This window comes from Sceloporus undulatus, chromosome 2 (assembly GCF_019175285.1).
Source record: "Sceloporus undulatus isolate JIND9_A2432 ecotype Alabama chromosome 2, SceUnd_v1.1, whole genome shotgun sequence".
Classification (NCBI taxonomy): Eukaryota; Metazoa; Chordata; class Lepidosauria; order Squamata; family Phrynosomatidae; genus Sceloporus; species Sceloporus undulatus.
Window position 1 is genome coordinate 287572797 of NC_056523.1, and position 24977 is coordinate 287597773.

The 24977-nt window shown below is 38.3% G+C and overlaps 2 protein-coding genes across 5 annotated transcripts in view; both read left to right on the forward strand.

The window, feature by feature from the left end:
* The first annotated feature begins 122 nt into the window (after window positions 1–122).
* GTF2H2 (general transcription factor IIH subunit 2) lies at window positions 123–21114 on the forward strand. 2 transcript variants are annotated; one of them, XM_042454052.1, is made up of 16 exons: window positions 123–235; window positions 2054–2141; window positions 2232–2309; window positions 3528–3564; window positions 5792–5878; window positions 6793–6843; window positions 7768–7822; window positions 10387–10492; window positions 11380–11470; window positions 11663–11750; window positions 12983–13090; window positions 14201–14264; window positions 15619–15722; window positions 16943–17045; window positions 17412–17451; window positions 19704–21114. In XM_042454052.1, exons 2-16 carry the CDS (start codon window positions 2086–2088, stop codon window positions 19827–19829), a joined length of 1194 nt encoding a protein of 397 aa, XP_042309986.1. In that variant the 5' UTR covers window positions 123–235; window positions 2054–2085; the 3' UTR covers window positions 19830–21114. The 2 variants fall into 2 exon arrangements, with proteins under 2 accessions (XP_042309986.1, XP_042309987.1); XM_042454053.1 differs by lacking the exon at window positions 123–235 and adding an exon at window positions 464–503.
* A 926-nt stretch (window positions 21115–22040) lies between these two features.
* The window catches only part of LOC121922655 (NLR family apoptosis inhibitory protein), a 38058-nt gene continuing 35121 nt past the window's right edge, over window positions 22041–24977 (forward strand). Inside the window, exon 1 of one of the 3 annotated variants that reach the window (XM_042452328.1) lies at window positions 22041–23869. In XM_042452328.1, coding sequence (XP_042308262.1) covers window positions 23711–23869 — 159 coding nt within the window. In that variant the 5' untranslated portion in view covers window positions 22041–23710. The remainder of the gene's footprint in view (window positions 23870–24977) is intronic. The other 2 variants (XM_042452326.1, XM_042452327.1) reach the window with 2 other exon arrangements.

Consider the following 24977-nt stretch of genomic DNA (forward strand, 5'->3'; position numbering starts at 1 on the left):
TGATGCCCCAGGGCCATCCGTGAGAGCGGAACCTTTCCTCCTCAGCCTCCGCTGCGCCCGGACTCTTTAAAGCGAAGGGCCTCCTCCTCCTTCTCCTCCTCCTCGGGGAGCCATTTGGAGGAGGGACGCTGGCTCTCTGCTCCTGGAGCCTCCTGGAAGCGGCTCTTCCTCCTCCTGCTCTCCCCCCTGGTCTCCAGAGCCCAACCCTAGACCATGCTGCCTTGAGATTTTACAGGTTCTAAAATTCTAGCATCCTTAGTGATTTCAGTTTTTAATCAAAGGTGTTTGTGATTCTTGTTACCGATTGCTCTTAGTAAACAACACTAGAAAGATCCCAAGGATTAAGATGCGATGTGAGAGCCCTGTTTAAGCATTTGAAGGGGTGCCATATTGAGGAGGGAGCAAGCTTGTTTTCTGCTGCTCCAGAGAACAGGACCCAGAACAATGGATCCAAGCTCCAGGAAAAGAGATTCCACCTCAACATTAGGAGGAACCTCTTGGCAGTAAGAACTGTTCCACAGTGAAAGATGCTACCTCAGAGTATAGAGGAGCCTTCTTCTTTGTGGGTCTTTAAACAGAGGCTGGATGGCCATCTCTTGGGGGTGCTTTGATTGTGAGTTCCTGCATGTCTTCCAACAGTGGTGTTCATCAGACGAGCTCTTAAAGAGGTACTATTCCAGCGTGACTCCTCTATCTGCCTCCTGTTGCATGCTGGGATTGGCAGTTTTAAGGAGGGGTATTTAGAATTCTCAGGCAGAGAAGTTCAGCTCCTTAAAACTGCCAATCCCAGCATGCAACAGGAGGCTGCTAGAGGAGTCACACTGGAATAGTAGCTCTTTAAGAGCATAGTGTGATAAACATCTCTGTGATTCTATACAGTGGTTCTTAATATCCACTAGGGTTTGTGCCATGGATGTGCAATCCCCGTTAAATACAGTGGCAGAGCAAGGTGGTGTCCCTTGTACAAAATGACAAAATCAAGGTCTGCTTTTTGGAATTTATATAGTTTAAAAATATTGTCAAACCATGAATGCCTGACTCCATGGATAAAAACTCCACAGATAATGGTGGGCTGGCTGTACTTTGTTATTTTAAAAACGTGATTTTACGCCACGTGATTTTAGAAAGTTTAATGGGTAACAGAATGTGTTTTAAACAGGTGAATTTGAATTGCAGGAAAATGTGTATCAAAAACTATAAAGTTTCAAATTGTAAATTGCAGACTAGGTGAGGGAGTGACTCAAAGCTTACAATGGAAAAACAATTCAGGGTTTGTTTGTTTTTGCATAATTCTTCCAATTGCCAGGTCAGCGTAAATCAAAATAGGAGAGTATGTATGCTGATGCTTATGAACTGGGAGTTTATAGTCCACTTCTAATCACAAACTCTTTATTTCCTTCTATTTTGTGGAATATCAGAGGGAGTTTGGATTCTTCCACTCTGCAGAAATAAAGCAGTTTAACACCATTTTAACTTTCATGATTCAGTGATATGAAATTCTGGGGTTTGTAGTTTGTTGTGGCTTCAGAGTGCTCTGATGGTGAAGGTTAAATATCTCACAAAACTACAAGTTCAAGAATTTCATAGCATTGAGTCATGGCAGGAAAAGTGGTATCACATTGCTTTATTTCAGCAGTGTGGCAGCAGGGTCTTTAAAGGCTACTGGGATTTCATAAAACTTGTCCCTGTCATTTATGCTCTGTATAGAACACATAGGAGATTATCACACTTATAAAAACTTGACTGCTTCCCAACAGGATACAGTCGGGTTGCGAGTTCCTACTGGGTATTATCAGATTTAATTTGATGCCAGTTCTGCTGGGTGATTGCAACCGAGCTGCATCCTGGTTCCCAGGTGCACTTCGCAGGCCGCTTTTCTAAGATGGCAAGCTCCTGTTTTGGAAAAATGGCCTCGGAAGCATGCCTGAGGCCTGGGATGCAGCCAGGTTTCAATCACCTGGCAGAATTGGTGGTGAATTAAGTCATAATAATATGATAATCATATCGTGATTTGCCTTGAAATGTTGTCTGTAACTAATGATTATTTTATCAGTATCATAGGTAGAAAACCTTGGGCGTAGAGAAATGGACGACGAACCTGAAAGAACCAAACGGTGGGAAGGAGGTTATGAAAGAACATGGTAAGCTTCTTTTTACAAATCTTTTTTTATTCTTTAAAAATGTCAGACTTAGATAGATATTATATCTTTCCATCTCTTCTTTGTTTTTAGGGAAGTGCTTAAAGAAGATGAATCCGGATCATTGAAGGCTAGTGTAGAGGATATTCTCTACAAAGCTAAGAGAAAACGGTTAGTGTGAAGATGTAATCTACTAAGAAAAAAAAATTAAGCTTCAGAATAAACTGAATTTTGGTGTGATTTTACAAAGAATGGGTTGAAATGTTGAGCTTCGATGAAATACAGTCGCCCCTCCTGTCTCGTGGATCTAGGTTCCGTGACTTTGACAATCCATAGTGAGGATTTTCCACTATTTTCAATGGTGTGTGCACCCCACACATGGGCATGCATCCCATTCAAACCAATGGGGCTTGAATATGTGTGAGCCTTGGTTTTGGCACGGGGGGGTGGGTCCGGAACAGATCCTCCACAAAAACAGAGGGCCAACTGTACTGTTTAGCCATGGGATACTTAATTGATGCCTTGTATGAGTTTATATAACTGATTGGATAAACACAGTATCTGAAGTTCACCATTTTAAAACTATATAAAATATGCTCTTAGTATGGAATATAATTTTTCTATGGGGAAAAAGCTCCCTTGTTTTCATTTTGCAAAGCAAAAGACACAGCACATAGGAAAAGGGACTGAGAGGAAGAGACAGAAAGCTAAAACAGAAAGTTCTTCTAATGACCACTGATATGGAAAAATAACAATATAACTAGGTATATCCTCAAAAACCCCACTTGTCTTAAGTGACAATCATACCCAAGTTAAGGAGATTTGCTTCTGAATCGTACATAAATATAGTCAGGTATGAACAATGCAATCCTAGGTACAGTGGTACCTCGGGATACGAATTACCCAGCTTACGAATTTTTCGGGATACGAATAAATCCCATAGGGATTTATTGTTTCGGGTTACGAACGTTTTTTCGGGTTACGAAAAAACGCCGGCGCTGTTTTAAATGGAGCCGCGGCAGAGCCGCGGCTTTTTTTCCCATTAGCGCCTATGGCAATTCGGGTTACGAAGGTTTTTCGGGTTACGAAATTAGCCGCGGAACGAATTAATTTCGTAACCCGAGGGAGCACTGTATTATATTAAGTGAAGAAGTGTTAAAGTGCAGTTTGTAAAAATGCTTATGCATACTTTTATATAAAATATCAACATTAGCCTTCATTCTGTTTAGAATTCTTGGATTTAATACATATAATCTATTAAATCACAGAGTCAACAATAAAGCAACAGCTAAAGCCCATAATCATTGAGAACATGTGAAAACAGATGGTATTGCAATATGAAATGCTGTAAGAGCTAAGCAGAAACATGTTTATTTCTTAATTTTGCAGAATCTTTGAACATCATGGGCAGGTTCGACTCGGGATGGTAGGCTTTGCTTTCTTAATAGGTTATACATTTACTTTTCTGCAACTGTGTATATTAAGAGTGACATATTTAAAGAAATAAGTCTAGTAGAGATGACATATTCAGCTACTTCTTTTAGCCTGAGTTTCAGTTTATATGAGGCATATTGACAATGTGGGTGCTCACTTGTATCAACAGTCCGGTATGTTTGCTTGGTGATGACATCTGGCCATAGTCTGTTTCAGCCAGTTTAGGGCCGGAACAGACTGGCATAAAAAGCCATCTTCCAGATGACTTGGGGGTGTGGTTTACAGACAGCGCATGCCCCCCAAACTCCCAGAAGCTGGCTTCAGGCTGTTGGTGTTTATATGCCATTTGCCGCTGGAGTGCCTTAAAGCCAGCAGCCCCAATCTGCCTTCAGAAGGGGCGGGCTGTTTCACCCTTTGATTTTTTTTTTTGGTAGGAAGCTATAAATTATAAATGATATAAATAAAACATGAGTAATCTGGCCAGTCATTTCCATTGTGGTCATCATTATAATACATTATAATTACTGAATAGCTGCTGTTACTTACATGTTACTTACCTTCTCAAACTTGAATTTAATTTATCAGCCTTCTCATATAAGATATATTCTTTATATCCATTCTGGCATTATTGGAGGTAAAGGTTTTCTTCCCAGCATTAGAAATGTCCATTTGTACTGCTGTTTATAATTGTACAGGCCCAGGAGAGTGATTGCACTATCCCTTTTACATTACTACATAATTTTATTAATAGATAGATCCAGTTGCAAAATATGTTGTATCTTTATATTTTCAATTTCTTTGAAAATAGGAAGCAAAATTTCTTAACAATAAGGATGATCCAAGCATGTATAACTAAAGCAAATCTAAATATTTGCATCCAGTGCACCATATCTCCAGCAATTATCTGTAACTTTTAGACTAATCTTCTTGAGACTTTGTGGAGTCAGATACCATTTATGCTGTAATTTATGAAAACTTTCCCTTAAGTTCTGTTATTTAATTTATTTATTTATTTATTTAAGGTATTTATACCCAGCCCTTCAGCCCTAAAGGCTATCAGAGTGGCTTACAATTATTATTTCTAATTAGACGGTTCCCTGCCCTCAAGCTTACAATCTAAAAGACACATCACAAAAGGAGAAGGGAATGGTGGTGGGAAAGGGGATGAGATCTAGTGGTTCTTCCCTCCCTCTGAGGCCTGGACCAAGGCAGATGGACTGGAGGGAGGGCTCTCTATCTTCAGGCTAACCCTGATGGAGTTGGACCTGCCTGTTCACTCCCTCGCAGGCCGAAGGATAACAGTTATCATGTAGGGAGGGCTCTCTATCTTCAGGCTAGCCCTGATGGAGCTGGGCTTGCCTGTTCACTCCCTCGCAGGCCAAAGGATAACAGTTATCATGGAGGGAGGGCTCTCTATCTTCAGGCTAGCCCTGATGGAGCTGGGCCTGCCTGTTCACTCCCTCGCAGGCCGAAGGATAACAGTTATCATGGAGGGATATCATGGAGTTATGACTTCATCAAAGATGTAATTTTCCAAATACATTTCCAACTACTTAAAGATGCATCTTTTTGAAAATCATTTCCCCCCTAGTTTTGCTAATGAAGTTACTCAGTACGCTTGTTTAATTATTCCTGAAATGTTGTCTCAGCAATTCTGCACAATATCTCAACTGTATTTTATGAACAACTAATTAACTGTATGTTCTCCCTTCATATATTGAAGAAGAGATGTTTGTCCATCATAAATCTGACAATACGTTTTTGCTACTTCTTCTTTAAATACAGTAGATCTAATGTTGTTAATCCTCGTGTTATTGTTTTTCCAAAGCATATTATTTAATTATCCCAGTTTATAATCTCTGAGTTGACAATTTTGTGATATTATAGTAAAATGCTAGGTGTCCTGGTCATTATTTTAGGTAATGTTCAAAATTATACACAGACTATCTACATTACATTGATTTTAGTGAGATTCACTCCCAAAGAAGCTTGTGTTGCTTTGTAATTTCAAATTTATTTTTCTAACTATGAGAGGAATTATAGCAAAAAAGAGCTAACACCATCCCATTTTCCTGAAAATCTGTTCTAGATTCCTAAGTTAAATTCTAGAGGCAGTTTTCTCCATTAGTTTAATATTCAATGCAATTTAATAATAATACAAATATTACAATTGATTTTAATTTTCTGAATATTTTTTGTATTTCAAAATCCTTACATAGATGCGCCACCTGTATGTTGTGGTTGATGGATCAAGAACAATGGAAGACCAAGACTTAAAACCTAACAGGCTGGCTTGTACTTTAAAGGTAATTATTTTTGAAAATGTTATTTGTATTTCTTCAGGATAGGTCCAAATAGCTATAGTGAACAGAATGTCAGACTTGGCCTAGTGAGACTGAGGGTCAAAGCATTGCTTGCCCGTGAAGATCAATGGCTGACTATGGACCAGTGATCTTAGTGCCCAGTGATCTCAGCTTAATATTCTACAGAGATGTAAACAGTGTACATTGCATTTTGAAGGAAGGAGTGATAACAAAGTAAAAAAAGTCATCCTAATTTCTCCTTTGAAAACAGTGAGATTACTATTTTATGCCTTACTAGAGTTATCTTACTGCAGCTGTCTTATAAGTCAATTTGTATTCCATCTGCTCTGATTAACTGAACCAGATGGCAGTTTGATTCCAGGTTTATTCAGCAGTCCCAATAAATTAATTGAGACATAATCCACAAAAATTGTGTTTGGTATTTTAATAATCCTGAACATATCTGTCAGGAGTCAGTTCCATTTATTGAGTATTAGTAAGTGTGCATAGGATTGCAACCATAAATGCTTATAGTTAAGTATGTGGACTGTGTAGAACTGAGATTAGCTCATCAGGCTACAAGGAAAAATTCCTCGCTTTTGTAGCATTTTATCATGCCGCACAATGTGAATTAGGTTTACATTGAATTTGCCTCAAATAATAGTAATAATCATGTTTTGGGGATTTTTGTTACTGCATATTAGAATTAGACTTGCTTCTTATTTCTGATGTGGAGAATTGTGTACTAGGGACCAGTAATGGTGTACAGACCACAACTTTGAATAATACTTTTTAAAATAATGCATAATCTTTTAAAAAAATCATTTTAAAAAAATGGCTGTGAACATAACAGTAAAGCTGTTTTATATAAAACAACATTTCAGTACTAATGATTCTAACAATTTGTCTCTCTGTAGTTACTGGAATATTTTGTTGAAGAATACTTTGACCAAAATCCCATTAGTCAGGTAAGCATGCTATGCTAGAAATTAAAAAGTCCCACAAACTGTAGTTGAATCCTCTTCTGTTGAAACTAAGGGATGACACCAGAAACTAAGGGATAACATCTTCTAGATGTCACTCCCAATTTTGATTTTTTTCCCCCCTTTACAGATAGGGTCCCCCTCATGCCCCCCCAAGAGTCATGGAGGCAGTTTCATGGGAGGAGGGTGGAGAAATGTTCTAAGAGGGGCTAAAACAGGAGGGGGACTAATATCAAAATAGGAAGTCATGAAATTCACTTCTGATTTGAAGAAAAGCAAATTTTGTCATAAATGTTTCTCAGTATTCTCTGTAATGTCATCTTTAGCTGTAATCTTTAGCTGAGATCATCTTACCCTTGTACAAGGTGATTGGAGGTATACTTCACAGACCATAAGAAGCTATAGTACAGGGGTGGGCAAAATGTGGCCGATGGACTACATACAGCTCTCAAAACTGTTCCTACAGCCAGGACCCTTCCAGAGCTTCCCAGTATCGCCCATAGTGAATTTTTTGAATGGAATTTCCCCCATGTTTTTGGGGATCACTAGAAGCAACAGTTTTCAAAAACTGTACAACCTCCAAATGCCAAATAAGCAAACCCAGATGCAGAGTTCTGGATAATTTTAGTTTGGATTTAGGTTTCACTTTTTTTTTAGTGCTAGTGCTGGGTCCTGTGGGTGAAAAACGACCCTTCCTGACCATTTGACTCTGCTGCAGTTTCGCAGAAAGGCCCTTACAGAACATGACAAGTATGTGCCAAGCCTAGGAACAAAGTTCCTTCATGTACTGACCCTAGAATCTTGTACTTTGCTGCCACCTTTGTACTTCATCATATATAAATGGGATTCATATCTTAAAAGACTTCATTGCCCTTGGAATACTATAAATAGCAGATACCTTTCTTTCAGGTTGGCATTATTGTAACTAAGGGCAAAAGAGCTGAAAAACTCACTGAACTTTCAGGTATGGAAAAATGTTTCTTCAGTTCTTTCTGGATAGACCAGGATTTCTTTATCTGCGTTATCCACCCATTATTTCTGACTCAAATAATACAGGTTGAGTATCCCTTATTTAGAAATCTGAAATCCTCCAAAACTATCACAGTTTGTAGTTTCAGATTGTAACTGAGATAGTGACACCTTTGCTTTCTGATGTTTCAGTGTACATAAACTTGGTTTCATGCACTTCAGGCTATTTGTATAAGGTATGTATGAAGCATAAATGAATTCCCTGTTTAGGATCCCATTTCCACAATATCTGATTATGTATATGCAAATATTCCAAAATCAAAATCCAAAACACTTCTGGTCCTGAGCATTTTGGATAAGGGATACTCAACTTGGGTAGATGTTCGATATTGCTTCAATATGCTGGTGTTGTTGTTACATTTATTTGTATCTCACCTTTCTCCCAGTAATGAGACTCAAAGTGGCTAAGAATGTATTTAAAGACAATGTAGAGTAAAGACTATACAAAAACTTCAGTAAAACTGTAAATGTAAAAGTTATTTAAAGCAATTAAACAATTGATAAATGTAAAAACATTAAAATTAATTAAAAGACTATGTATAAATCTTAAAACATTACTGTACAGCATTAAATGACACACACACACACGTTTCTAAAAGCCTAACAGGATAACATGTTTTAATTTGCTGATAGGAGAAGAGCAAGGATGGAGCTATACTGGCCACCCTAGGGAAGGAATTCCAAAGTCTCATAGTTAATGAGAAGGTCCTTTCCTTTGTTCCCACCAAAAAAACTTGAGGAGCTGGTGGGACAGAGAGAATAGCCTCTTTCAAAGATCTCAGAGCTCAGATGGGGAGATACAATCCAAATAACCTGTACCTAAGCCATTTAAAAAAGTAATTAAAACTGCACCTGAAGTTTATGAAGAGTTTTTTGGAGGCAATAGCTGTTTTCAAGAGAATGTTCTTTTTAGTGTTGAGCAATATAAAAATAAAACATAACTTGAAGTCTCCTCCTGAAACTCAGTGTGCCTTGTTCAAAAGAAATTGCTTTCTTCAGGCCAGAACTTAGTAGCAGTGAGGGAGGAGTTCTTCAGATTCCCACCCAAACTGGAGATGGTGCTGATTGGCTGGTACACATGACTTCACAAACGTCCTCAGATCAGGTTTTCCCATTTTTTTTAAAAAAATTGTGCTTTTATTCAAATAAAAGGATGAATTAACTTTCAATTATGTAAATGTACAAGCAGCATTTTAAAAAACCCAGTCTGCCTGGAACTTGTTGGGAGTAGTAAGACTGATGAATGACCATCCAGTTCACTGATCCATGTGACTACCAGTTGTGTTGTGAAAGTTGCAGGCTTGTTCTTCAGAAGAAAGGGCACATCTGCTCTTGATTTTTATGCTGTTGTTATATGCTGTCCTAAGTCATAGAAATGATGCAGATTCCAGGTGTTGGTACTTTATTTATCCTAAATGTTTCTGATATTGGACTTATTGGGCATTGGGCACTAGTCAGGAAAAGGCTAGGCATAAGTACATGACTGTGCTGTATAATAATAATACTTACCCGTATTTTCCGGCGTATAAGACGACTGGGCGTATAAGACGACCCCCGACTTTTCCAGTTAAAATATAGAGTTTGGGATATACTCACCGTATAAGACTACCCCTCTTCCAATGCACACCAAATAAAAATTAAAAAAGCATCAGATTTGATTTCAATATGGTAATTTTTATTCAAATGACATGCAGGTACTTAGCAGGAAACCTTGTTGTATACAAAGCCTGCTTGGATTGGTCAGCTCTCCCTGCCTGCCCAGCCTTTCCTGTCTTCAAGACTATCAGAGCGGTAGCTGCTTTCATACGATCGTCACATATGGTGGGGATGTGGCCGCAGCTGTTTTTGAGCTCCCCCCACCATATGTGGCGACCACAGATTCTCCAGTCTGCCCTATAAGATGACACCCGGCGTATAAGACGACCCCCAACTTTTGAGAAGATTTTCCTGGGTTAAAAAGTAGTCTTATACACCAGAAAATACAGTATTTATTTATACCCTGCTCTTCAGCCAAAGCTATCAGAGTGATTTACAATTTGTTAATTAGACATTTCCCTGCCCTCAGGCTTACAATCTAAAAAAGACGAGACACAAAAGGAGAAGGGAATGACAGTAGGGAAGGGGAAAAGTCCAGCAGATCTGCTCTCCCTTGGGGGCCTGTTGGAGCTGGCTTGCCTTCCTCTCCCTCAAGATGATGGATGGTGGTATAAATAGGAGTGCATGGCAGATATTTACTGGGAATTTTCATCTGTGTCTTAATCATGTGTCTGTAAAAGAGAGATTTCAGGAAGCCTGATTTCTGGGACACACCCTTGGTGACATTCTAGGTATTCGTTTCACTTGTCAGGCTAGACTGTGATACCTCAGGCTTATGCATTTCCTTTATGTCTGTCTGCCATTTTTGATGCTAGAAAGATTTTTTTTCCTGGACAGTTGTTTCTTTTAACTTCAGATGTGTTCTGCTTGGTCTATATGATAATGGATGAATTTTTTCCAAAGGGAATTCAAGAAAACACACAACTGCTCTGAAAAAAGCTGTGGATATGACCTGCCTAGGAGAGCCTTCCCTATATAATGCCTTAAATTTGGCCATGCAGACATTAAAGTAAGTACATACTAGAAACATCTTTTTTTAAATAACAAATAGTACTTGTTTGTTTGATTGAAATCACCCTTTAAAAAAGAAAAGACCATAGCAGAGTGATTTATTAAAAAACTGTTACGTTTCAGTATCAATATATGGTTTCAGGGGGCCTCACACAAGCACTTTGGTTCCTTCCTTACTTTCAATTTTAGCAGTAAACTATGGTTTCATGTTACATCTGAACTGTTAAAAAACTAGTTTATCTGCAAATGAGAAAAGAAATGGTGGTTTGTTCCTGCTGGATTTTTCCTCATTGGTATACTAAAAATTAAAGATGTAAAAGAACTCAAAACAGGCCTCAAAATTATTCTGATTACTAACATGCTATCTACCATTGAGAGATAACTTAAAGCCCATGTGATTTGTTTCCTTTTTGCTTTGAACAGCTTTGTTTGAGCTTCTAAAATAGTGAACACAAACATGCACATACATGGATGCATGCACCCATAGTCTCTGCTTATGCTGTGCGTGCATGTGCATAAATATATGTGTGCAGTCTTGTCTTTGTGCATCAAAGGCTTCAATGTGTTTCTGTCACATAAGATGGAATTTAATTTTAATTAATCTCACCACAGTTTATGATGAATAACAGAGCATATTGCTTGTCTACCATGTGTAACCAACCAGTCACATCCTTAGGCATGTTGAGAAGTTCATCTGAGGGGGGAAATAAAAGAAGAGTATGACTGTTTGCATAGATGTGTTTTGTTTAGTTTAGGAAGGAGCTGGTAGGTTAACATGTAATAGATGATCTGTCACACAGTAGATATACAGAATAAACTTAATGTATATCATTCATTCAGTGAACTTCTAACTAATAAATAAATACATAACATCACTCTCTACAGGCATATGCCAGGACACACAAGCCGAGAAGTTTTAGTAATATTCAGCAGCCTGACGACATGTGATCCCTCCAATATATATGATCTTATTAAGGTATGAAAATGATTTGATTTGTTTGTTTTTAATATTTGAAAATGCTAAATGAGTGCTGGACTCATTTGACACACAGAATAAGTTAGAGAATCTGATTGATTAGAGTGAATATTTCGCACAAATATTGGAATTTCTTGTGTCTTACAGTTACATGTTTTCTCATTGCATATTTTTTATCTTTTTTGTGCACAGTGTTTAAAAGCACTTAAGATCAGAGTTTCTGTTATTGGCCTCTCTGCTGAAGTTCGAGTTTGCACTGTACTTGCCCGGGAAACTGGTGGTATGTATGTCTATAGACAAAGAGTGAGTCTCAACGCACACACTATTCCTTACATATTGAAAATGTAGGGCAGTCGGTGGATGTGTGTTGAAACAATTTCCATTATGTTATTTATTTACTTATAAAATGTATATCTTATCCATTAATACTTGCATAAGCCCAGGATAAGTTACATTATACAATTTACAGGACTTGTTAAGTCCAAAAACAACAATTGAACCATCCATTATCCCATAGGCCCACCAAACTATCAAATATATATATATATATGGGGTATGCAAACTATCATATATATATATATATATATATGGGGTATGCAAACTAACAAGTGTTGCCACCAGTGTAACCTAGGAGGAGACTGTTCTGCAGCTGAAGTATTAGAAGATCCTGTTATACAATCTGGAATCAGTGACATTGTTAATTAATCTCTGCAACTTTTCTCAGTTCATGAGCATGATATTATAGGGAATTTTGGTCTGGCATCCTGTTGAACAGTTACAAATGCATAAGCTAGATTTATGCATTCGTAAGTGTTTGGTATTCATGTTCACAATCAAAAATGCTGCTCCAAACCTGTCTTAACAGCCAGCAGTCACACTGAGATATTGAAATTCTGCTGGCCATCAGGGTGCAGCACAGGGTGCCAGCAGTCTGCAGTATGATTCCAATCATGTTGTACTGCAGATCGCGGTGGAAGGGTGCTGGAAACATTATCTTGTTGCATCCCGATTAATGGTAAATAAAGTGATTAGAAAATCAGAAACTTAAAACTTATCTTTAAGTTAAATGTGTTTATATATAATATGTACAAAATAGTAATCAGGGATAGTTAATTTTTATATAGTCTATGCAATCAGTACAGTCAGATTTAGCCAGATGCTTTTTCCCATCAAAGCAATTTTATCTCTTTTGGTTTGTGATGGAGTTAATACAGACCTTTTCTTTTCACATTTTAACCACTCCAATTGTTGTATGGCCATATTGTCCATTAGCCTTGTAAATAACTCCATAAACTAGTAGACAATAAAAAAGTTTTACTAGCTTAGCTGCCCCCATATACCTGTGCTAGTCAAGTATGGCACAAAACAACAGAAAAGAATCACTTGGCTTTTGTTGACTTTTTTTGCTTGGCCATTTTTAGGTTTATTCATCATAATCAATCATGTGAGAACTTATTTACAAGCTTTCTCTCAGTTGATTTAATTTCTCTTTCTTTTTTGTTTGTGTGGTAGGAACTTATCATGTCATTTTAGATGAAAGTCATTATAGAGAACTGTTGATGCACCATGTCAGTCCGCCACCTGCAACTTCAGGTTCTGAAAGCTCCCTTATTCGAATGGGTAAACATTTTTACTTTATGTAGCACATTGGTATTGACTGTTTTAATTATTTAAAACTGCACAAAGCATTTTTCATTCTGTGATCCAGTTCTCATTGAGTGGATCATAATGAACCTCAACCTTGTTTCCTCTTTCCCTGTTTGCTGCAAAGCTATAGGAAGCAGGTCAGATGTCTTCACCGCTGTTTTACCTTAATAGTAGTTTAGCAATTATTGGTTAATCTTAACCGTGGTTTGTTGAGGCAAGCCAGCTTTGTAAATTTAGTTTTAAAATTGATTGATTTCAACAAATTATAATTAAAAATCGATGTAAGCCTGTTTGGGTATCACAATAAGCTGTTGTTAAACAAAACTGAAGATTAACACTTGCTACACATCCAAACTCTTCAAGGTCAAAGTGGAAAAGTCAAGGATCTGAACGCCCTTGTGGCTCCTTTTCATAGCATTAAACTATTAATAGCATTACATCTGAATTTACTCTTTTTGTCCCTTGCTTAATACTAAACTCCACAAAACATATTCAGATGTAGTCTCCTTTGTGGAGTTTGAATTTGGTTTTACCAAACTCCACAATGAAACATATTTGACTTACAATTACATTTGCATGTTATGGCTGCAAATAGCAAAATTTCTTTCTTACTGTTCTGAGTACTTTGATGTACTTGACAGTTGTGCAAAGAATCTGTAGAATGTATAAAAACAGAAAGCACTTGTTAAATGGCAACTGGCTTGTTCCCTTATCACAAGAGAGAAATTGGACTTGCTAGAGAGATGACTGGCCTTACTGTGAACCTCAAATACAGAGTTATGGGTTTTCTTGCACTTCTGTATTCAATGTGCCATGTCAAGATTACAAGGAACCAGGGAGTATTATATCTCAGGTATGTAAAAGTAAGAGTAATCACTGTAAAGAAAATAGCATATGTATGTGTTTATAATCATTTATGGATTTGCCAAAACTAAGGGATATAAATTGTCTTCCTGGCCTTAGGGGATTGTGATTCAGAGTACAATATTTAAATGTAAACAAGGAACAGTACTTTTTTAGCAAAAAAGAAATTAAAATTGCTCAAAATTGTGTTTGCAGTCTTTTTTCTTTTTTCTCCCTTAGGCTTTCCTCAGCATACTGTTACATCTTTGGCTGATCAGGATGCAAAACCATCTTATAGCATGGCGTAAGTGGAGCGTGGCTATGTTCAGTAGTTATGTAATACACTAGTAGCCTATGGTTTCTTTGAATTCTTTTATTCAGCAGTTCAGGGGCATATGAACTAGACTCTTGAATCCCAAATGTTGCTGGGGGAGAGGTGGTGTTTTTGGTCTTGGTTTTTTATTTATATTTTATTTATTTCATTTTTATGCCTCCTTTCTCCCAGAAAGGGACCCGAGGCCACTCACAAATAGAAACATTTAAAAAACTGTGGGGTGCAATTTTAGTTTCTCAGGGTGTTAATCCTTTTAAGGGGAAACAAAAATATGCAAAGTTGAAAGTTAAACTTGTGTACAGCTTTCATTAGCAGAACAATGAAAGTGTGAATCAGTCTATTATTATTAATCTGTCTTCCTAACAAATAAGGACTTATTCCAAAAAATAATAATAATGACTAATTACATATTAATTGTGTAATTACAGGCTAGAGACACATACTAACTGTAAGGTTTAGAATTTTGAGATAGAGGCAGTCCTAAAGAGAGAGGGACCTAAATAGGAAAACCTATCTATATAATGCAAGAAAAGAGAATGCATAATTTTCTTCCAACAAAAGCGCATTATAATAAAAAAATTAAAACATTAAATAAAAACAATACAAAATTACATACTTTAAAAACTACACTACCCACCCCATATAGCAAACAGCCTATATAAAAGCCATCATATGATTATATATTAAAAGTCTGCCTGAATAAAACCATTTTTGCTTGCCGACGAAAGGCAAGCAGGAAGGCAGCCAGCCTAGCTTCCCATGGAAGGGTATTCCAGAAGGTGGGAGCAGCCATTGAGAAGGTTGTCTCTTGTGTCCTCACCAGGTAAGCCTGTGATGGTGGCAGGAGTGAGAGATAGCCTTCCCCTGAAGGTCTTAGAGCTTTAGTAGGTTCATATAGGGAGATATGGTCGCTCAAATAGCTTTACTGGGTAGTTTTCCCCCCATCTGGCTACATCGCTTATATGCTGGTCTTAAATTTTGTTTAATGAAAACCAGTTTTGTTCATTGTAAAATTATAAATGTTACAAAAATAGTTAAATTGCAATTCTTTGATAGTGTTCTGGGAAGTTAATACCTGTAAGAGTGTTTCCAGGTAGTTTTATTGTACACTAAGTGCATGGTTTTGCTACTGAAGGTGACTAAATGTCTTTCCAGCTAGAATATTCATTACAGGGCAACCTCATTTTCTTTGGCTGTGGTGCCTCTTTTGAGAAGACATTTCTTGTGAAATCTGAATGGGCTGTCATAAAATAACACTGTGGAAATATTTTTTTAAAAAATGTGTGTAACATTTTTACCCATGCAAATATTCTCTTCTTTATAGGCACCTGGAAAATAGCAATGACCCAGGTCTTACATTGGGAGGATACTTCTGCCCCCAGTGTAGAGCCAAATATTGTGAACTTCCTGTGGAATGCAAAGTTTGTGGTGAGTTAACATATATATGTATTTGGTTACTCTAATGGAGCCTAATGGGGGTTACCCAAAGGAAAACCACTAATTTTAGTAGCAGAAAAGAAAACCATATCATTTTATTCTTGAACAAGGTGGTATTGAAGCATAGTAGTTATTCTAAAGCAGTGGTTCTCAACCTTTAGCTCTTCTAATGTTTTGGACTTCAACTCCCAGAAGTCCCAGCCAGTTTGCCCAAATGATAAGGAATTTTGGGAGCTGAAGTCCAAAATACCTGGAAGACCCAAGAGCTGAAGTCTAAAATGCCTGGAGGACCACTGCTCTAAAGTATATCTACTTGTGCAGAGTCTTTTGTAATACTTGTATTATGCTTATATGGCAGTTCTCCATCTTTCACAAATGCATCATGTTCAGTGCGGGATGCAGTGGCTCAAGTGGATGATTGCAAGATCTCCAGGTTGGCAGTTTGAGGCCCAGTTGCTGTATCATGGTGTGAGCTCCCAATACTAGTCCCAGTTTCTGCTAACCTAGCAGTTCAAAATCATGCAAATGCAAGTAGATAGAGAGGTACCACATTGGTGGGAAGGTAACAGTGTTCTGTGCAGTCATGCTGGCCACATGACCCAGAAGTAGTCTCTGACAACATAGGCTCTTTGGCTTGGTAACGGAGATGAGCACTGCCCCCTCCCAGTTGTGGTGCCACCGATCACATCTATCTAGAAATTACACCTTTTGATTAATTTTTTTTTAGATTAAACACAGGTGTGTGGGTGAGCTATGATTATTCAGTCATTAGAAAAGGGCAATTTGCACATTCAGAGATACACTATTTCTACTGTTCTTCATATACAGTGTGCCCTTGCCTTATGCGGGGGATCCATTCCACTTATGCTTGAGCCTCATTGAAAATAATGGGACCTGTGTGTGGCAGCATGAGGTATGTACGCCATTTGCTATTTGTTGCACGACTTTCGGTGTAAGCTGAAAGCCGCCTATAACACGTGTGTGTATGATGGGGGCACACTGTATTTCTGGCATTCAAATTAAGATCCAGAGCTAAGCCCTTTTCTTTTCCAAAATTATCCAGAGAAGAGTTTTTTCATTTTTAAAGAACAATTTATGGAAAGATAGCTGAAATATCAGTAATAGGGTAATAAGTGAAAGCTACTGTTAATAGAATGTTTGTGATTTTTTTTCCTTCAAGAAAGCTTTATAAATACTCTTGTATTTTTTAGGTCTTACGTTAGTATCTGCACCCCATCTGGCTCGATCTTACCATCATCTTTTTCCTTTGGATGCCTTTCAGGAGGTCCTTCTGGAAGAGTATACAGGAGAACGGTGAGTAAGAGATGTCTGATAAGAATAATCAGCCTCAATTTGGTATGATAGCCTAAGTTTAGACAACTTAGCTTCCAGGGAGAGTTTGGGCTTGATCTGTTCTAGGACCCATTTGTCTTGGCTGTCCATGGTATCCTCAGCAGTCTTCTCCAGCACCACATCTCAAATGAGTTGATTTTCTATCAGCTTTCTTCACTGTCCAGCTCTCACAACCATACATGGTGATTGGGTACATGATGATGTGTTATTATTTCACTTACAGAAATTTAATTTTAATTAAATTAAGACACAGAGGCTCAGGGTTCATGTGGAGCAAGCATTTTACAACTTTCTCTAACATAATTTTGTAAATATCTCTTTAAATAGCTATTGTCAAGGGTGCCAAGGAGAAATCAAGGATCAATATGTAAGTCTTCAGTATTCAACCTATAATCTGTGAAACCTATAACCTCTTTCTGTTAAAGATATTCATAAAAACAAATCCCTGAAGATTGTGAAAATGTTATCTGTAATCACATTTATTCTTCAGTCCATAGGTCATATGGGATCATATCAGTTTAATATACAAAGTGATACTTTGGTTAAAAAAATGATGTTTAATATGTGGGTTGTTGGTTGAATCAATAAAAACAAAGGTTCTATCTGTGGACAGTTGATTTTGAAGTGTTCACTGTTACTGCTTCAAAATCACTGGGATTTTGATATGAAATATTCTTTAGGTACTCTTTATATTATTGATTCCCTCAAAGGAAATTGTTACATATTTCTTGATTTCCCCGATATTATAAGTAAAGAATATTCCTAAGGCAGTTGTGGAATAGCATCTACTTTTGCAGAAGACTTGCAGAGACAAATCACTGTAGATGATGACCCACTTAGGTGGAGCAGAAACTCCTGGGTTTTTTAGCATGGGAACATTTCTGCAAATATCATGAAAGCATATGATCTGATCCTCTACTGCAGAAACTCAACTACTAACTGTATTTCCATGCCTCCCTGTTGACTTACTGATGTCTATTGGGATACTTGTATATTTTATCTAGCATTGTATTGGTCCTATTGTCTGTAGGCACACAGATGACCTAGTAAAGCAGCATTCCTGCTGAGTATTCGTTGGATTCTATGTACTGAAAAAAGCAGTTTTTTTCAGAGTTCTAAGTCAGCCTGCCCCCCACTTAATGGTCATCCGGGTAGCTCAGGTGTATCTCATTTTCTGTAGATTTGTCCTTTGCACCAGTACAAAATGAGTTTCCATCCAGTATTTCATTTCCCTTTGTCCTCCTTCTGTAGGAGAGAATGACAAGAGTAGCCAAAGACAGTCATGTGTGTGCACCTGGTGTGTAGGTGCGTCGGTCTACCTTGCCTGCTCTGGCTTCACCCACTATTAGAATAAACATTTTACCAGCTTCCAGCCAACAAAATACATTTGTCAGCACCACCAAGTTGTCATCACCATAAAAATGATCTCTGCCCCAGTGCATTGAGTCAGATGTCTGTGCTGTGGAGCTTATTTCATAATCATAACTAGTACATTTGCAGTAATCAAGCTAAGCTATACTTTGTAACAGAATGTTGATCTATTGAGTTTGCTCAGTCACAAAAATGCTTCATTCTGTTGCTTGTGGAAGAGAGGGAGAATTTGCAGGAACATATTTATGCAATCAGAGTATGTCTGTCATGTTACACATTCAAACAATATGTGTGTGTAACATGACAGACATTAATCTTATTTTGAGAATAAAAAATGTTTCACACACTTTTATAAATATGTAAACTTTTTTACAAGCACATTGGTGCATGCATTAGAGTAGAAGAGCACTGGTGGTGCAGTGGTTAAATGCCTGTACTGCATCCACTCACTCACAAACTATAAGGTTGCGAGTTCAATACCATCTCAGGGGTTCAAGCTTGACTCAGGCTTGCATCCTTCCAAGGTCACTAAAATGAGTACCCAGATTGTTGGGGGCAATTGGCTTATACTTTGTAAACTGCTTAGGGAGTGCTTAAGTGCACTGATACGTATAGAAATGTACTTGCTATTGCTATTGCCAACTATCTTGGTGTGTTGTTTTTATGTGCCTTCAAGTCATTAGTTTACCCATAGGCACACATTGTGATTGACTAATATGGGGCAGGGAGCTCCAGTCCATGGATGGCTAGTCTGCTTATACAGTGGACCCACTATATTATTATTTTAATGTATTATTTAACATTTGACATAGACACCCTGAGAGGTTTTAGGTGCTAACAGATTGAAGCAACAATAAACCCAAACAAACATAATAAAACAGAAGAACAGCATAGAAAACATGATAAGATAAAATAATACAGCTCACTTCAAAAGCTGCCCTTGCCACATTGTCAGGCATACGGAGTACATTCAGATACATGTGCTGACTGTTTATGACTGTTTTTCTTTTTTAAAAACCCCAAAAAGACCAGCCAGAAGAATGCGGATGCCACTGTTTCAGGGCCACTTCCAAGAAAGTCTTTATCCCTTATGCCATCTTGCAGTCTTAACAACAGGTCTTGGGAAACAATGGATGAGATTCAACATAGTAAACCTATTTTAAATTTCATTGATATACTCAAAGCAGCAATCATTTTATTGCTTTTATCTGCTGTGATGTCACTATGATATTTCAAATTTTTTTCCAGGTCTACATTTGTAAAGCTTGCCACAGCTGCTTTTGTGTGGAATGTGATATTTTTGCTCATGATACGCTGCACTGCTGTCCAGGTTGCATTCACAAACAACCTACCGGTACTCCTTCCTCTGTGTGATGTCATCCATTTCAGCATCACTTCTTGCTACATTCATAAGGATTTAGTATCCACTTAACTGCTTTGTGAAGGCCTTTGGTGAAGGAGGTTAAAGATGAGGAAGAGCACCTAGCTATATGCTATGTAAATATTATTTTTACACCCTTTCTGGAATAATTGTGCTTGTGCACTGTTACTTGCATTTATAACATGTTTTTGAAGAATTTAATTGCCTTTGTAATTGCCATTTTGTATTTCTGAATACAAAAGGGACAAAAGGGACATCAACTAGGGATGTGTACATATATACAAGATTTGTTTGTGTGTTCACCTACACCCACACATAGATAACTTTTTAGAAAGGTTAAGGTTGCAGCAAAGCTACAGCGCTAAGCACATAAAAGTAAGTTTAACTGAAGTCAGCAGAACATATCATTTGAACCATATGTCTTGGATCAGAAAGGATGCAGCTTCTGTGGTAAACACTTTGTACCTTAATTCTCATAGTAGAGCTGCATCTCTCTTCTCTTCAGTTTAAGCAGACGTTGACAATGATGCCAAGTGATGTGACAATAAACAGTTTTACTGTGCAGTATGTTTGCCTGTAAGAATCATAACAGGTTTAAGACGGAAGATAATTTTTTTAAGTTAAATTGGTTTTTGGTTCATTAGGTAAATGATGGGACTGTACCATACAAAGTATATTATTATTACAGCACTATACATACAATCTTTTAATTAGACGGTTCCCTGCCCTCAGGCTTACAATCTAAGAAGACATGACACAAAAGAGGAAGGGAGTGGAGGATGGAACCAGATGCCTTCTGGGAAGGGCTCAGTTCCTTTGGGGAGGCTTGATGGGATTGGCCTACCTTCTCTTTCCCTCAGAAGCCAGAATGGAGCCGGATGCCTTCTGGGAGGACTCGGTTCCTTTGAGGAGGCCTGATGGGATTGGCCCACCCCTCTCTCCCTCAGAAGCTCTGTCTTTTGTGGTGTAATGAATTTTCTTATTAAAAATGCAAAAAGAAATATCTTGCAATCAAAATCAGTAGGATCATGGAATACTGTATGGGACTTCACTGTGTAGGGCATTCCAAAAAGTGTTCTAAGATGCATCTTTTAACAAGAAACTAAGGCATCATTTATTTGAGAGAAAAGCCTGGTTCTCACATCTCAGTCATATTTTAGGAGTTGGATGAAATGTTACTTCTATATATGTGTTACATATATCCTAATGGAGAGACTAAGAAGACCTGATTACTTATCTTGGTTCTCATTTTTTTAATAAAATGCATGCTGTTATCTAGGTTTATCTCCTGTATGGGAAAGGGAGTGTAGAGAAGGCACCTTTTAAAAATCCAATCAAATATTTTGTATGAACAGGGGAAAAAACCATATATATACAGTTGACCCTCCATATCCACAGATTTTTTTATCTATGGATTCAACCACAGTTTTAAAATATTCAAAAAAAAATATAAATTCCAGAAAGCAAGACTTGATTTTGTCACTTTATATAAGGGACACCATTTTACTACACCACTGTATGTAATGGGAGTTGAATTTTGGTATCCACAGAGGTTCGTGGAACCAAACCCGAGCAGATACCAAGGGTCCACTGCACTTTCTTTCATTAACATTGGGCTATGAATAATCATGCCCATAGAAGAGTTTCCATGCACTCAAAAGACTGCATACTGTTCTCCCTACCCCTTGGCCATTTAGTAAAAGTTCCCTATGCCATATTATCAGTTGTTTTTGGAATAGTTTCAGAAATGTCCAGGAAACATAAGGTTCCTTTAACACATGAAGCTGGTTATCATGTTGCTTGAATCCTGGCCAAAATTTTGTAAGGCATTTTTGCACACTGAAGCTACTATTAAAATTAATGAAATTAAATCCGGTGCCATGGCTCTTTGAATTACAAATTTAGTAGAATGCAAAGGAATCTTGTAACACTTTTGAGACTAACTCATCAAAAGAAGTTGTAGCATAATCTTTCATAGACTTGGTCTACTTCCTCAGTTATTTGGTTACTTTATTTAGATTTTCTGAGACTTAGAATCATAGAGTTGGAAGAGGCAGCAAGGGCCATCTAGTCCAACCCCCTGCTATGCAGGAAATCCAAATCAAAGCATCCCCGACAGATGGCCATCCAGCCTCTGTTTAAAGACCTCCAAGGAAAGAGACTCCACTACATCCGAGGGAGTTTGTTCCACTGTCGGACAGCCCTTACTGTCAGGAAGTTCTTCCTAATGTTGAGGTGGAATCTCTTTTCCTGCAGCTTGGAGACTAAGGATAGGTTGGCAGAAGAAAAAGAAGCAAGGGAGATGTGGACAGCTGTAATGGAGCAGAAATTAAAAGCTGTGGTAGAATTACAAGCAATTAGGCCTAGTAAATCACACCTGTTAACACATGAAGCAGAGCATATGTAGAATACTATCCACACAATTTCTCACAGCCGAGAAGACTCTTTAATAAGAGAAGCTGATGTCAAGGAGTCACATTTTCAGAATAGTTTAGGATTTTGTTTCTTAAAAAACAATTTCACCTGGATGCTTTGAGACTTTTGCTCAAAATGATATGAAATAGTGTAAATAAAACCTGGAGGGCTACACAGATTGGAAAACCAGAGTGATGATGTAAATATACACTAAAGGATGCCTAAGCAGAGTCTTGGGTGAGCTGATGCTAGAAACGTGTTCCTTCAGAAAATGGTTCTTCAGAAGAACAAACTAATATATCATAAGCAAGAAGATACAGTTGCAAGAGTCGCGACATAAAAGAAGGGGAAATCCCAGTAAAGGGTGGAAAAGGAATGAGCTACTCCTTTGTTTCTATTATTTATTTGAGTATAATTTTGTCAGTTTATGATACTAAATTACAACAAGAAGATTTGATGCTTATCCAGCCTGCCCAAACATATCAGGGGTTGTTAGTTTTTACTGCTGCACTTTTTCCAAGATCAAAATTTTATTTTGCTAATTACAAGATGTTTCAGGTTTTTCTGCTCCTTCCTCATTCTTTTTATTCCTATCAACTGGATGCCTTTTTTAAAAACGGTGATAATTTTCAGTGCATCTGTGGGCGAGTGATGTTCAATATGGGTGGGTCTGGTATCTGGTCCATTCACCCTCTCTATGTTTACCAGACATTCTTCCATGATTTCCTCCTGCCCCTGCCCCATTTTTATTTTTTTGGCATCTGTCTGCAGCATTATCACTATATCAATAAGATCCAGTGATGCTTTTTCTGTCCTGGGATGAGATCATTCTCTACCCACATATGAAACCACTCCAAGCATGTATAAGAGATCATGACCCAGAATCATATGCTCAGCTCTGAAACACCACAAACAACCAGGTTTGTGACAACCCCTATTTCATTCTTCCTGACAGACTCTCTCTTTCATTCCCATCACACATGCCTCATATTTTAATTTGTATGTTTATATGATGTGTCTGTGTGTACATGGATATGTCTGAAGAAAAATAGACAAGAGAGAGAAAATTGGGGGAGAGATGCCTGTCAGCACAGCAAAAACAGCACTGCTGTTATGCAATAGAGAGATTATTGAATAACTTCAAAATGAAAAGGTTTCACTTAGGGCAAAATGAGGCCGAGATTCTGCATTTAATTTCATTTTTAAAGAGTGGATGTAGAAAAGGGAAGAAAGCAACATGCTGTGACCTGAAATGGAGCAGTCTGAATTGACACTACTCCTCAGTCTGGATGGCTTTTTAAAGAATGAAATTGTCTGCTTTTACTTCTGTACCAGCAAAAGGCAGTGAAATGTTTTTGTTGTAGGAATTCAATAAAGTAATTTCCCCACAATGCTTGACAAACAGCACTTATTAGCAGTTGCGTCACGCTAAAAAAAACACAACACTTCCCCATGCCTTATGTTCACCAAAATTCTTGAGTCCGAAGTTCAGAGTATTTCACTTCCTCCTTCCTGGAAAGGAAACTTTTATCAGTTGTTTCTAATTGCTGGGAAAGACTCTTTTTGTTTTGAATTCATTTTTGTACATTTTGTCATTGGGTCAAGAATCTGGAAAAAGGTAAGTTCCAGTCCTAAACCTGTTCTCTTTGTTGAGTATCTGGTATTGCAATTATGTTTGTGTGCTGCCTTTCTTCAGCACATATTCTCATTACCAGTGGTTTAACTATATTGTGTGCTTTCAAGGCGTTTCTGACTTAATGGCGACTCTAAAGCAAACCTATCGGGGTTTTCTTGGCAAGATATGCTCAGAGGAGGTCTGCCGTTGCCTTCCCCAGAGACTGAGAGCTTGGGACTTGCAGGGAGGCTATAAACCCCCTACCACCACTCTAATGCAAATTAGGTAACCAGTAGTGAACTACCATTTGGCATTGGAAGATATGCTACTTTCACAGGCAGTGGAAATCCTATTACTTCCTGTAATATTAAAATGAAACAAGCCTAAAATTAATACAGGAGAAGTGTTTTTCTTTTCTTATTGATGTCTGTAAAACATGTTGCTATAGTAGAATCCTGTCAGATTACAAAATTCTGCTGCTTAATTTCAGGTCAGTGATGGGGCTGTATGATCCAGAATTTGATCCTGGCAGTGCATCCCTGACCCAGTGCAGGTGTGTGTGTGTGAAGTGCCTTGCCTTCCCCACCCCGCCACTTGGTTTCCCAGAACAATGCAGCCCCCCCCCCCGGGCCTCCGTGGGGCCTTTTTTTTTAGCCCTGCCCGACTTTTGAAGGCCCCCCCCCCCCCCCCAAAGCCTTCAGAGTCCAAAGTGGCTGCAGCTGCACCAGACTCTTGATGGCAAGGTCCCCCAAAAGGTCTTCAGGGTCTGGTGTGGCTGGAACCACTCTCAACCCTGAAGGCACTGCCTTCTCCAAGGAGCTACTGCTAGTGAGGGGGGCAATGCCTGTGCCTCCGGAGGGCTTGTGGCTGCAGCTATACCGGCTCCTGAATGCAGTGCCCTCCCCAAAAGAACCTCGAAGGTAGCCCCCCCCCAAAGGCCTTCAGGTGTGGCATGGCTGCAGCCGTGCCAAACTGAAGGCAGTGCCCCCAGCAGCTGCCACTAGTGGGGGCAGAGTCCAGGACAAGCCTCCAGAGCGTGTTTAGAGTCCTGTGCGCCTGCTGGGTGACCAGCCCATACCACACATAAAAATCCACAATAATAATTATAAAT